The sequence below is a fragment of the Lactuca serriola genome, chromosome 3 (assembly GCF_051521515.1).
Source record: "Lactuca serriola cultivar US96UC23 chromosome 3, Lser_US96UC23_V15, whole genome shotgun sequence".
Lineage (NCBI taxonomy): Eukaryota > Viridiplantae > Streptophyta > Magnoliopsida > Asterales > Asteraceae > Lactuca > Lactuca serriola.
Genome location: NC_136410.1, coordinates 28513277 through 28528718, shown reverse-complemented (window position 1 = coordinate 28528718; position 15442 = coordinate 28513277). Strand labels below are relative to the sequence as shown.

The 15442-nt window shown below is 34.4% G+C and overlaps 1 protein-coding gene and 1 long non-coding RNA gene across 2 annotated transcripts; one reads left to right on the top strand and one right to left on the bottom strand.

Annotated features, from left to right (window-relative positions):
• Positions 1-5642: 5642 nt before the first annotated feature.
• On the top strand, positions 5643-8373 carry LOC145091752 (uncharacterized). Its single transcript, XM_079029541.1, has 10 exons — positions 5643-6007; positions 6287-6352; positions 6547-6727; positions 6854-7050; positions 7154-7204; positions 7308-7399; positions 7513-7571; positions 7703-7797; positions 7881-7985; positions 8085-8373. The coding sequence occupies exons 1-10, from the start codon at positions 5729-5731 to the stop codon at positions 8220-8222; spliced, it is 1263 nt and encodes a 420-aa protein (XP_078885667.1). The 5' UTR covers positions 5643-5728; the 3' UTR covers positions 8223-8373.
• A 1273-nt stretch (positions 8374-9646) lies between these two features.
• On the bottom strand, positions 9647-12568 carry LOC145094319 (uncharacterized). Its single transcript, XR_013703284.1, has 3 exons — positions 11717-12568; positions 11474-11586; positions 9647-11380 (listed from the first exon to the last, which is right to left on the bottom strand). It is a non-coding gene; the product is annotated as an uncharacterized LOC145094319 (long non-coding RNA).
• Positions 12569-15442: the final 2874 nt, after the last annotated feature.

Below are 15442 nucleotides of genomic sequence, written 5' to 3'. Positions count from 1 at the left end.
GTGACCAATTCCATTAAAACCCCGAAATACCCAAAATGCCCCCAAAGGTCAGCTTGGTCAACCATGGTTAAAGTCAAAGTCAAAATCAAAGGTCAACAGTCCATGTTGACCCAACTTTTCGAGTGCACCTACAAACTCGTCGAGTTTCCACGGTACTCAGTAGGTCGGGAAAACCCTATCCAACTCGCCGAGTTGGCTAGAAAAATCGTCGAGTTTTCCCCAGCTTAACACATTCAATCCTTTTTATCGGATCTAATGCTTTAAGATGTAGATCTGCTACTCCATGGCTGGAAAACCATGTAAATTTTCCAACTTCACGTTCATGCATGCCAAAAGAGCTCTAGAACTCGTGAAAGGCTTAATAAAGAACTTAATGCATGAATGAGGCCTAGAACCAAAAAAAGCTTGCAACTTTAAGCCAAATGAGGCCACAAAATGGCCAGATCTAAGGTGACAACCCATGAAATGCTTAACCCCGTGAACAACCTAACAATGAGCCAAATATCACAATAAAACTTTCAAGGAAGAGATCTAAGAAATAAGGAAGCAAGGTGTCGACTTTATACCTCAAAAAGACCGCAACAAGTAAGGAGGTTCTGGATCTATAGCCTTCCTTTCAAACTAGACACGTCAAACTTCAAAGCTCATTTAAAAGAATACCAAAAATCAACTCTTCAAGTTCTCCACAAGCTCACACACTCAACTTTGGAAGATGATGCACATAATTAGGGTTTCTAGATAGAGGAGGCTGGTAAAGAGGCCAGCCAAGGGACTTAAGGCCTTTAAATAGGGTGCAACACCCTAAAATTAGGGTTTCTTGCTCAGCTGCCAACTCGTCGAGTTGAGGCACCTCGACTCGCTGAGTTGGTCCATTAATATATGCGTCCAACGTCACCTCAACACGTCCAGTTGAGGCCTTCCAACTCGTCGAGTTGGTCCAAGAAAATATGCTAAAATAATTAAATTTCATACCTGAGGATTGGGATGTTACATGTAATTGGACCAAATGCTTTTAATATTAAATGAAAAAAAATGGTTTGAAATTTGGGACGTTTCACACAACATCCGCGTTGATTTGGTGGAACACATCTTCAATGCTCAAATGAATCTCATTGTCGACGATTTTTTTGAAGACAGTTTGTTCGTCGATACAGATAACGAATCAAAAATGTTTGAAGGAGATTCGGACAAGGATTATAATGACGTGACAAGCGACGATAATTATATGTCACATATTATTTTACTATATTGCGATTCTGTTTTTTTTAATCTTTTTAATTTAGTATGTATTTTTTTAATTAATGAAGTTTTTTCCTTTTATTAATTTTATATGATTATATTTTATTCTATTAAAAAAAGAAAAATAATAAAAGTGTAGTATTACACCACCGGTTTTGTTGGTTGATGTATAAATAAATTGACAATAATGTGACAATGCTAAAAATATGGTATGTGTGGTATGACACCCACCAATCTAAATATGTAAATGTGCAAAAAATAAAATGATAATCTGTAAATATTATTAAAAGAGAAACCTTATGACATCATCTTAAACAATTAAGGTCCTTGATTGTATTTCGATCATCAATTTCCACCCTTAGATCACTTTGTGACATCACCTACCAAAGTTTTGGTAAAGACTCTTTTTTCATCAATCGTTAGCATGTCTAAAGGTAACTTACGGTGTTGTAATACCTGTTGAATTTTCATAATAGAGATTATATCAAAGCCTATAAAATTAGCAACTTAATTATAGAATCTTTATTCATGTTTTGTAATATTTAATTGCTTACCATATTAATCTTTCTAACTGATTCTAACTGATCTTATATATAGTAACCGGTTTTTCATAAGTCAAATGATATTTATGCAAAAAAAGAACTTATAAGATATGTTATATTTTATTTCAAATTTAAATTTAAAATACATTTCCATTTATTTATTTTCTCTTTTTCATTGTTATATATCTTCTATACATGATACATAATTCTAACATTTTTATTCTTCGATTTACATAAGAACAGTTGACATACTTCATCTGCAGAAAAATAGAGCAAAAACTTCTCCAACCTTGTCATCGACGATCAACGGTATGTACTTCTATGCCTTACCATTTTTTGCTTCACACTTTCAATTCATGTTATCAAATCACTGCATATTTTCATGAACTCCAACTTCAATCTTTGCATTAATCTAATTAGTTATTTCAATAGATGCGTTTCTGATAAAACCATTTACTTTGATTTTATTTGTTTTCCCCCCACTATTTAATGTTTGTCAATGTTGTTATTGTTTTTGTTTAAGTTAAAACTTCTGAGTTAAAAAGAGTTTCAATTTCACAGACTTTTGCCTTTATGGAAAATCGATAATGCAACATTCGGTACTATTCATGTAAAGTGCAAATATGGAAAACATTTTTTATCCCTTCATAGTAGGATATGCATATTTTTGATAGAATATATACTTTGTTTACTAGATAATACTATAAAAAATTATAAATTATATGAAACTTTTAGTCATGAAGTATTTAGGTGTTTATTTTTTTAAAAATTGAATCTGTAAGATTTGAATATTGGTCAACTCTATTTTGGATTACTATTATGCCTTTCAATTATTTTTAATGTTATAAACAAATATCACATTCAATTTTTTTATATGAAAAAAATCAAATTTCCTTATTGCCAAAAATAGCTAAAACTTCACATCTCTAAATATTGTTAAAAGAGAAATCGTATGACATCATCTTAAATAATCAAGACCATTGATTGTATTTCGACCATAGATTTCCACCTTTAGATCACTTTGTGACTTCACCTACCAAAGTTTTGGTAAAAACTATTTTTTCCATCAATCTTTACTATGTCTAAAGGTAACTTATGGTGTTACCTTTAATACCCATTGAATTTTCATAATAGATATTATATCAAATCTCATAAAATCAACTTAATTATAGAATCTTTATTCATGTTTTTGTAATATTTAATTGCTTACCATATTAATCCTTCTAATTGATTCTTATACATAATAAACTGCTTTTTCATAAGTTAAATGATATCTCTGCAAAAAAAGGAACTTATAAGGTATGTTATCTTCTATTTCAAATTTAAAATTAAAATACATTTCAATTTATTTACTTCCTCTTTTTCATCGTTATATATCTTCTATACATAATACATAATTCTAACCTTTTTATTTTTCGATTTACACAGGAACAATTGACATACTTACTTTGTAGAAAAATAGAGCAAAAACTTCTCCAGCCTTGTCATCGACGATCAACGGTATGTACTTTTATGCCTTATCATTTTCCGTTCCACGTTTTCAATTCTTGTTATCAAATCACTACATATTTTCATGAACTCAAACATTAATCTTCACATCAATCTAATTAGTTATTTCAATAGATGTGTTTCCAATAAAACCATCTACTTTAATTTTATTCGTTTTCCTCCTACTAATTAATATCTCTGTTAATGTTGTTATTGTTTTTGTTTAAACTAAAACTTCTGAATTAAAAAGAGTTTCAATATCACACACTTTTTTCTTTATGAAAAATCGATAATGCAGCATTCGGTATTATTCATGCAAATGGCAAATCTGGAAAACAATTTTTTATCCCTTCATAGTAGGATGGTTTTATTTCTACAAATGAACATAATATCAACATACTTCTGAACCATATATACATTGTTATTCTGTTTTTATATTTTTATTGTTTTAAATTATTGACTACTATTAATTTGACATGTTTGTCCTTACAAAATAATTGAAGTGTACTTTTGAGTCATAAATACAATGTTATCCTGTTTTTTTATTTGTATTGCTCTTCTAAATTATTGTCTGCTGTTAAATTGACATATTTGCTATTTACTTCAACTTATTTTTTATGTTTTTTTTTTATTTTTTTTATTTTGTTTTTGTTAAGTATGTACAGATGTTCGTTTCCATTTAATGATTACCATTTTTTTTCTAATTAGCACCTCACATTTGACCATTCACCTGGCAAGTAATATTGTTTTCTCATATTTTAATAATTGATTGGATATCATGGAATAAAATGATGTAATAAGATGAAATATAATCCTTTGTATTTTAATAGTACTTGATGAATAAAAGAAAAGAATAGGAGGCTAATGGTACTTTCATTTAAAAGTGTAGTTGATGAATACATTATATAAAACATGAATCTTTTTTTTCTTCTTTGTATTGTACTATTAATAAATATATTTAAATATATTTCCCCCATTTACGATACAATTTTTCATTTTAGAAAACAATTTCTTCATACTCCCTAATTGTCGAGTTACTCAAAACCTTACCGAATTACCTTCAGCATCCCCGTCTCATAACATCATACACCCGAATGTGCAATCCACATTTATTTCGTCAATGTCGTCACTTTCAGAAATAACCAGTCAAGGTAAATTATTCTAATTTCTTTTATATTATATTTACCTCCACATTTTAAATCATATAACATCAATTTTAATTTCCCAATATATTAACTGTTATCATTAATTTTTTAATACATATATGTCTAATGTTTAATTTGTATAAGTCATTTTTTCCTTTAATATCCTATTTAATGAGGCTTCAGGTTGGTTGTCCAGCTAATGATTTGGGTGAGACAAAAACATTTGCTAATTGGATTCTTAAAATTGGTGAATGTAATATTGGGTGGTCCTAGTGATGGTGAAACTCAAGTTGAATTTCTAGAAGATGTTATCGTTCACTCTTCAAGTGACCATATTCATTCAATTGTATTGACCATTTATCCGTCTTTTGAAAACCATATTGATGATCCATCATATTTTAAAGACAAAACTATTTTGGTCCCTAAAAATGAAGAGTTCGATGGTATTAATGACTATATGTTAGGATTGATGAAAGATGAAGGGAACACTTATTTGAGTTCAGATTCTTTATGTGAAACAAAGTCAACAGATTGTTTTGAGGAATCAATTTAGTCTCTGGATGTATTAAATGTTTTTAAGGCATCTGGAATTCTCAGCCATAAACTTACACTAAAAACAAGTGTTCCGGACTTCCGGTCATGTTGCTTCGTAATATCGACCAACCCAAAGGTTTATGCAATGGTATTAGATTACAAATTGTTAGGCTTGGAAAGTTGTCATTGAGGCACGAATTATAGCTCGTAGATTCTTCAATGAGACTACTTATATACCTCGTATGAAGTTAACTCTGTCTGATAAAAGAATTCTATTCTGTTTTCAACGGAGGCAATTCCCCGTAGATATTTGTTTTGCTATGACCATTAACAAGAGTCAAGGACAATCATTATCAACTGTTGAATTATATTTACGTAGACCCGTCTTCACTCATGAAAAAAAAAAAAAAAACTTGAAGGTACTCATATGTAAGAAGGAAAATCGTCCAACCAATAAAACAAAAAATATTGTCTATAAAAGATCCTTCAACGATTATAAATATTCAGACATTTCATTTTATTTTTTAAACTTTTCAATATTATCAATAACTGTTTCTATTACTTTTCATATTTTTTTGTTATGTCGGTTTTTTTTAATGAATTTATACGTACGTTCTTCGCGTTTTACGGTCATAATCTAGTTTAAGTTTAAATTAGAAAAATAAGAAATGTGGGGTCTTTTTATAATTAGCATCACTAACCTAAAACCTCTTCTCGCCTCTAGCCTCTATAGGGTTTAACATATCCGGAGTACCATAGCCGAGATTCGCCGGAGGAGAAATGGCAACCGTGTTTAGGCGTCTCCTTTCCCCGAAGGGGATGGGAAACATCCACCGGTCTCTTCAACACAATCGATTCAGTTCTCCTTCTAGCACCCCTTTTCCGTGCCAATTTCTCATCAAAAGCCTCCATACTTTTGTTTCCCGGAATTCCTGTTCCCGAAACATGTGTTCCGCTGCTAATTACGAGCCACAGTACGATGCTTCAGTTGCCGCGGCATTGAACTTGGACGATCGTGTTCCGGCCACCGTCATCACTGGTTTCCTCGGTTCTGGAAAGGTCGGTATAAACATATTCTATGCCAGGCGTGTGCAATTTTTTTTTCCTTCTTCAAAAATAGATAAGAGAATTAAGTCATGCCACTAAACCACGTCATGATGAAGGTTTCATCCAGAGTTGTCTCATGGATGAATGGCTTGTGTAAAATTTTCTAGTACATCCTCTTTGGATACGCAATGAACTCTGATTTATTTAACTCCTGAGTCCTGATCGTGTATAAATTTGGAATGGATTTATAGAAACCTGAATCTGATCATTCCCGCTTACTTTTGGATGCAGACAACTTTATTGAATCATATTCTGACCGCTCAGCATGGCAAGAGGATTGCTGTGATCGAAAATGAGGTATATGAGATTCACATTGTTTAAGCCCACTGTATCATGTGTACTTAAGTGACCAATTTACAAATAGAGTTGCTCTGACTCTGATTGAATTGGAATGTTATGTGTTCCAAGAATCTGCATTACTTATAATTTCAGAGCAATTTTGTGTTCTAGGGTTTTAGTTTTCATTCGTTTCTGTTTATATGGTTTTGCAGTTTGGGGAGGTGGATATTGATGGATCCTTGGTGGCAAGTCATTCCTCTGCTAATGAGGATATTGTGATGGTCAGTAATGGTTGTTTATGTTGCACTGTGCGTGGTGAGCTAGTCACAATGCTTTTGGAGTTGGTAAAAAAGAAGCGAGACAAATTTGATCATATTGTCATAGAAACCACAGGTATGTATGTTACTATGTTATGTTGCTAAAGACTACTTCTACTTTCAACTGATTTATCCTTAGACAGAAGGGTAAAGTAGTCATTTCCTCCATTGAATTAACAGATTTGTGTCATCCATGTTGCAGGCCTTGCAAAGCCTGGCCCAGTGATTGAAACATTTTGCACAGATGAGCAGATTTCTCGCCATGTGAAACTTGATGGAGTTGTTACTCTGGTTGACTCTAAGCATGCTATGCAGCATTTGAATGAGGTCAAACCAAGATTTGTGGTAAATGAAGCAGTTGAACAAGTTGCATATGCAGATCGTATTATTCTCAACAAGGCAAGCCTTTATTTATTTATTTCTTTTATGAATTTTCTCTAATGATATATCGTATATAATGTATTAACCAATTGCTTTACATTTCTGCTTAACAATATGGCAGATAGATTTGGTGAGCGATGCTGACCTGGAGGCTTTAACAAAGAAAATACAGGTGGAGTTTTCGGTTTTCCTGTACTTCACTTTTCTGTTTATGTATGCAAAAGTAATTAAAAAAAATGATGAATATTAATTGGATGTTGGATGTTTATTTCCAGTATATAAATGGAATGGCACAGATAAAGCAAGCTAAATTTGGCAATGTGGATATGGATTTTGTGTTGGGAGTGGGAGGTTATGATCTTGACAGGTGATGATTATATATAGTGTTTGATAACATAATTATTTGTTTCTTATATAGTTGTTAACAAGATGATAATTGTTAACATATGATTTGTTCCTAATATACCCTTTGTAATGCAGAATTGATTCTGAAGTTCCATCAGAGGTTTCTCATTGCGAAAACCACAATCATGAGCATGGTATTTATCGCTTTTTACTTTCCTGTATTTATTTTGTTTTTTATTTTTAATTTCAAAGTGGATTGATATGATGATCAATGGTTGTGATTTAATCAATAATCATATATGAATATCATCTGGTTTCTTGATAGAATGCCATAAAGGACATCATCATCATGATCACAAACATGATTCTGCTGTATCAAGTGTCAGCATTGTATCTGAAGGAACCCTCGACCTTGATGAGGTAATCATTTTATTTTTACACGTGCCTAATTATTTTTGTGTGTGGTTTAAAAGTAAACTATGAATGTACATTATGATACACAGCTTGATGATTGGCTTGAAAGGCTAGTGGAAGAAAAAGGGGACGATTTATATAGGATGAAAGGGGTTTTATCTGTGAATGATTCTGAGACACGTTATGTTTTTCAGGTTCTAGTTTTATTCATTTGTTAAACTGTGTTTGTTTTCTTATCAAGGTTCGTTAATAATAAAATTGATTTTTTTTTTTTTTATTTGGATTAATTTTAGGGGGTGCATTCGACTTTAGATGGGTGCCCAGGGAAAGCATGGGGGGAAGATGAGAAGAGAATAAACAAGCTTGTGTTTATAGGAAGGAACTTGGATGAAACTGCTTTGAGAAAAGGCTTCAAAGGTTGTTTGGTGTGAATTAAATCTTGGATCTTTGGTTAAGTTTTTGTTTCATAATCAAGGAAACTAGTCACATTTGGTGTAAATGAAAATGTTGAACTTACCAATGTTCATTTGGTTCCTGGAAGGTGTATATGTGCACAAATGAAAAGAGTTTAGGTCTAAACAACTGCCGTATTAGAGTTTTGATGATTGGGCTTCTTTTGGGCCTTGACTAATTGTCAGAAAAATGTCATCCACAATATATATATATATATATATATATATATATATATATATATATATATATATATATATATATATATATTGTGGATGACTGTTACAGGTTTTTTGAAAAAGTTATTCGTCGTTTTCTCTTATACCATATGTTTTAAGACTTTTACATTAGTTGTTTTGTATTGTATTTTTTTTTCATTGAGTGGGTTGAGTGAGTTTAAAAAGATAGGGTTTCTGTGTGTTGTGGGTTGAGAAAGATGGAGAAAATTAAAAGAGAAAAAGTGATTTGACAGTGGGTTGAGAGGGAACGACTCTTTCCTCCCTTACGAATGAAAACCAACTCTAGTAATACCCTAACCGAAATAACCTTTTGAATGTCTCAAACTTTTGTGGCATCATAACTGATTTATAAGAAGACTCTAAGGAATAACTTTTTCTCACAAAATATCTTAATAGAGAATATGTTAACAAAAGTATTAATATCATACGGAAATTATCATTATCTTATAATTAAAACATTTATGTTTGTAAAACAACAGTACTTGACAAAAAAATAATAATAATAAAATTCTAAACAACTAATTAGTTTCATATTATATTATTATTTGTTTTTATTTTTGTTTTTGTAAAATAATATTTATTAAATGCTACATTAAAATATATAATATATATTAATCTTTTTGGTCTTTCATTCATTAAATGCTTAACTTAACGTATGTACTTATATGTTTTCTTAAAAATAAATAACTATCTCGTAACCTAAAATATTTTTGAAAAACTATGTAATAAAGAATAGAAAATGATTTTTGATTTTCAAGCAAATTGATTGATAATTAGTAATTTCAATCAAACAAAACCATCCGTACATCATCATATCTAAACATATTCAGGAATTTTTTATTTCACAAAGCCTATGCTCTACTAAACTGAGGCATATTTCCACATACATAGTAGCATATACTACTTGTTGGATACTCAACACATTAATCAGATCTCGATCCCAAACTTTGTATTTTTCTAGAATACTTTCTATTCAGACGACCAACATGTAGAAAAGCATCCCTACAAAACCAAATGTCAAAACTGAAATAAACTTTATCATAACATTAAATATTTTTTGTATTTACATTACATTAGCAACGTATCTTAATTTATGTGTACATTATACCATCATACTTTCAAAAAACAACTTCAAGTCTAAAAAAAGAATGGTCCAATATTATTAGTCCGGTCCAAAAAAAACTTGGTCCGAATGTGCAACTACAATCCATTGACTACTTCTATTTGACTTGTTTCTAAGTTTCTGTGGTACTACCAATAAACAAAGAAAAATACATTATGAAATTAAATATAAATTAAAATAAGCAAACAATCGACAAATAAACAAAATGCATACTTGTATCTTGTACTTTTGTATAGCCTAAATTTTTAGCTTTAAGTTTGCTAAATATATCTCTCGACCACAAATTTTTGCTCTATGTGTTCTATATGTATACATACATATGGGATTTCTAGGCTGATAAAGAAGTGCATGGACTCATACATTTCAAGTACCTATAAAGTGTTAATATCAGGATCAATAAGAACTCACACATACCGCATATCATTAACATCTCCCAGATGTTATCTCCTTTATTTTCTTAATCAACTGCCCCTTCAAGCTGCCATAAACAAACAATTCACTTAGTGTTCTCTTGTAAACAGTATAATGCTAAAATACTCAAAACAATGAAAGTGCATTGTTAAATTTATTTGCATTGAACCCATAAGTATGCATACGACTTAGAACCAAACAGAGCTTTTAAAAGGAATACACTTTCAAATGCAACAATTTAGAGCCATGTAAGAAATATCATTTGCTATGACCCTGGGTACAATAACAATGTCAACTGGTCAATTTTGAAAAAATATTTTCAAAAAATGAATTTAATCTATAAAAGGTCGGAAAAAATAATGAAAATCACTTTCACTTCATCTCCAATATCACATCAAAGATTAAGCTTATAACCAACCAACTAATCATGTTAAAAAAACCTAAACAATCAAATGTTTATGTAACGGGAAGCATAAACCCGAAATTATCTCATAAAGAAGAAGAGTTTTGAACCAGAATAATAAAAAATTAACAATATCTAGAAATAGAAAAGGAATTAAAACCTTGATGAAGAACTCGGGTGAGAAGATTGGTTGTTTAGGTTACATGCTAAGAAAGAGATCTCATAAAAGATATATCGTTAATTAGTCAAAATTAAAAAATGAGAACATGAAAATTAAAAACATCGAGACCAAGTGCGGATTTACGAAACTGAACCTGTTTTTTCTTTTTTCGACCAACACCACTACACCCAAACAATTCCTCTTTTTACTATACAATTTCTCTGTTTAAAATAAAAACTCTAAAAGTGTTTCTCAATTTAAAAGAAAAATCATGGACAGATCTACTAATGGAAATAAGAACATCAAAAGTAAATAGCAACGTTTCATGACAAAAACTGTATCAATCACTTGGAAGTTTGTTGATCGATTTTGCTGAATAAATTGAATTCATGAAACCAGTTTTAGGCATTTTGATGAAAAAAATTGACCTCATTCCAAGAGGAAGTGTCCATTTGAAGACCTAGGCCGAATGTAACCTTCAATATCAGTAGGACAGTGTAATAACCAGTCAAGAATCTGAAATTTACACAAATTAAGTGAGAAAACCCTCTACTAAGATCTCAAAAGACCAAAAAATAAGAAAATTATTATGTATTCTACGTGATCATCCAGAGAGACCGAAAGCAAAACCTGTCCTGCTTTTGGTCATCCAAATTTGTTAGGATAAATCTCGTTCAGGTAGGTAACTACAAACACAAAAACACCAAAATGACTATACAGATCAAAGATTTGAAGAAAAAAAACTAAGTCAGAAAGAGAGAGGGAAAGTGATGTGTTTTTTGTGCATAGATTTGGAACAAAACCTGCATATCAAACCAAACAGTATCAGATGTGATCTTGCACAAAAACTCCATTTCGGGTTTGAAATAAAGAGAAGCGAGGTAAAAAAACTTTACCTAGACCAAAGAGAATCTAGGTCAAATCCGCTTGGTTTGCCCAGTCAATGAGTTCCCTACGACAACTACCACCTACAAGAGATTATGGATGGATACACCAGCGAAACCTCGGCCTGCAGGAGAGGAAGGAACCACATTAAGAGAAAAAAAAATCAAAATTTAGAAGAAACACCATTTATGAAAGAGGTTCCGAGAGTGAGAGCCAAAGTTAATGATATAAATCTAAAAAGACTAAGAACTCACTTGTTTGAAATCGAGAAAGCTAATATATTATTGAGCCAATTTTTGTAGCCACCGTTATCAAAATTGCCATGATTTCACTCCAATCGTTTAAAGGAGAATGTCTATTTGAAGGGGAAGAAAATGGTGAGTGGATGAGTTACATCAGCAAGAGTTAGATATGTAAATATAGTGCTCTGACCCATCAGAAGTATGGAAAACCGGCCAACAAAAAGCTTGGGTTAGGCAGGATATAACCTTAATTGCTGATTTCATCCTAAATACAATTATCTTAATAAATCTATACATGTTCAATTGAAACTTCAATGAAGCAAACAACAAATCAAAATCACAGTTCGTCTAGAAGTCCATAACGAACTATGGGAATCAAGAATTTGGGGTAGTATAGAAGGGCGATTGGAAAGAATGTGATAAAACCCCTAAATGCATTTTAGCCTGAAGGAGGTTGTAGTGGGGAGGATTGAAATATGGGGGAAAGAAGATGAAGAGATGAGTGTTTGTATCTATTAGCAATGTTCGGGTTAGGTTTACAGAGAGAATGAGAGAGATTGTGGTGGATTTCAGGGAAGATGGAAAAAAGTGGTGGTAAGGGTTTAGATGGAGATGAAGCGGGCGTTATTTAGAAGGGGGTTGTGTGCGGTGGTGTAATTGGTGGTAAAAAGGCGGCAACAGTGGGGTTTTTGAGAGAGGGGAAAGGGAGTGAAAGGGAAATCAAGAAAGGAATCAGCATGAGTGGTGGTGGTTATTCAGTTCGCTATGGTTAGATTTTGTGATTGAATATAATGAAGATGATGACGACGATTGTGGTTGAAGGAAGCGATGATGGTGGTGAAGCCTGGTGGTGCTGTCGTTGGCTCAAACTTTGAATAAACGGTGAGAGAAGGCGAGAGAGATGTTTAATAACATGTAAGTGGATTTAGGCTGAATAAGTTGGTTGAAGAAGAGGAATACTCAGTCAATTTTGACCCGTTCAAATTGCTAAAAATAGGGAAACGTTTGACCAAATTACTTTCCTTAATTTTCTATAATATTGTTAATGTATAAAAGGTTGGTACATGATGCATTAAGAGTTATACCTCTTAAAATTCAACATTTAAGGCTAAATGTTTATTAAGGTGTGTGTGTGTATATATATATATATATATATATATATATATATATATATATATATATATATATTTCTCATTTGTCGTTCTAACGTTTCAGCCAACCGGTAGTAGCGGGGTATGTCTAATCTTAAATGATTATGACAGATAGGTATAATCATGTAACGTCCCAAAATTCAAGACTAAAATTTTCTTTTAATAAAACATTACTTTAAGCGAAATCATCATTTCAAAACATAAACAGAGTATTAGTTTCCAAAATACATGTTCGTTATCAGAGTAAACATTCCCAAGCTGTCTAAACTATGGTGTGTGCCATGCGATCACCCCGAGCTCTTCCCTCCGCTACCGGAAGTACCTGAAACCAAAACTGAAAACCGTAAGCACGAAGCTTAGTGAGTTCCCCACCCTACCACATACCAAGCATAACCACATACTGCACATATTGGGCCACGCCCGCTATCCTGGGTCTCGCCCACTACCTCGAGCCTCGCCCGTTACAACGGCACCGCCTGGCTTCGAGCCCCGCTCGGATACAGATCTGTTTCACTTAGGCCTCGCCTGTCACAGGGCCTCGCCCACTAACATATAATAGCACATAAACATATCACATCACATCGCATAAGCTAAACACATACTAACGGATCTTGTCCTAAGGTCTCGCCTATCTCTGGGCCCCGCCCTTGTCCTGCTACTGATGAGTCATGGGACCTCGTCCATACTCCTGCTGGTAGTGAGGTACGGACCCAACCCACCCTCACTCCTTCCCTAACTTGGGCCTCGCCCCTGATCTGCTGCTACTGAGATGTGGAACACCATCCACACTCTGCTATTGGTGAGATACGGGACCTCGCCCACACTCACCTCCCTACCAGGCACATACAAGTATCACACAGATAATAAGTATAAACTATCACATAAACCATTCCTTGGGCACCCGCCCTCTATCATTGGACCTCGTCCCGAATATCATACTAGCATACTGTGCCTAGGGCTACCACCCGGGTCTTCTACTCATAACTACATGGGCCGACATTGTGGCCGTAGACCCTTTCATACAAAGGGAAACTCACCTGCACTGGCTAAATTTGCTGATGATCCCACTAGCCACTGCCCGGCAACTCTCTGAACTCCTGCTCCACCCGCTCCCCGAGCTACCAATAACAATGCAACACTGAGTCAAACTGACCCCCGAAAGACTACCAAGTCAACTCTGGTCAAAGTCAAAGTCCTGGTCAAAGTCAACCTTCCAGGTCAACCCTACTCGCCGAGTCACCCTACTGACTCGCCGAGTTCATAAGTTCAGAGTCCTTCCACTCGCGACTCTACTCGCCGAGTCAGTCCATGACTCGCCGAGTCTACCGATTTCCGAGTCCTTACCTGTCCAACTCACCGAGTCTCTAATTGACTCACTGATTCGAGTCTAAACTCGAAGGGTTTGGGGTTTCGCGACCTGACTCGCCGAGTCCAAGAACAGACTCGCCGAGTCCAAGACATCCTTCAACAGACTCGCCGAGTTGTTCTTCCAACTCGCCGAGTTCCTGCCCAACTTCATCTGACTCGACGAGCTGTTCATCCCACTCGTCGAGTTCCTCCAAATCTTCATGCTACTCGCCGAGTCCACTCAAAGGACTCGCCGAGTCCATTCAGATCTCCATACATGCAGAGGAATTTTGAGTCATGCATGGACTCCAAACTGTAGATCTACCCTTCCCAAGCCTATTCCTCACGTAAAGTTGCAAACTTTACGTATAGAGAAAGAGATCTAGGCAAAATACACCACAAACTAGGGTTTAAGGCAAGGAGGCTCCATAATCAACTCAAGGGTTGCTACTTTATGCTTCTCAAGACCATAATATGCGTAGATCTGTAGTAGCAACTTCAGATCTGGCTTCTAACTCAAAATAATAACATTATGGCTAAAAGCCCCAACAACCACACATAGATCTAGGTGCAAAAGGGTCCAGGAACTAGTTTATTACCTCCAAATGCTCAAAATGAATTCACAATCCCAGATCTATAGTCCCTTCTTGCTCCTCCAAGTTCCTTCTTCCTCCTCCAAGCTTTAATGCACCTTCCAAGGCAACAAATGGCTCAAATAGAGGATGTGGCGGCTAGGGTTTAAAGTTTTGGGTGAAAGAGGCAATAAAGGAACCCTAGGAAGAAGATTAAGATGTTTATATAGGCTCCAAGTCCCGAATTTAGGGTTTTCCACGCACAGACCAGACTCGCCGAGTCACCTTGGCCGACTCGCCGAGTCGGTCACTTACTCCTCGACCCGGATCCCGCTCGGACTCGCCAAGTTGCCCCTTAAAGTTAAGGTTTTCTTTCCTTTCTTGGCCTTCAAAACTTTGGGTGTTACAACTCTCCCCCACTTAAACTAAACTTCGTCCTCGAAGTTTGCTTTGGCCCACCGCTTGGGATCTGTTTCCAAAACCGGCCAATTATCCCAACACCAGCTGCCTACCGTCGCTGGTCTTCCACCTGGTCATTCAGATTGACATTAATCCTTACGGATAAAATCTTGGGTCCATCCTGACCCTGAACATTCTGGAAACACAACTTACTCAACCGACAGTCCTTCTGATACTCAACGAGTGTTGCACTGAACCTATAGGGTTCA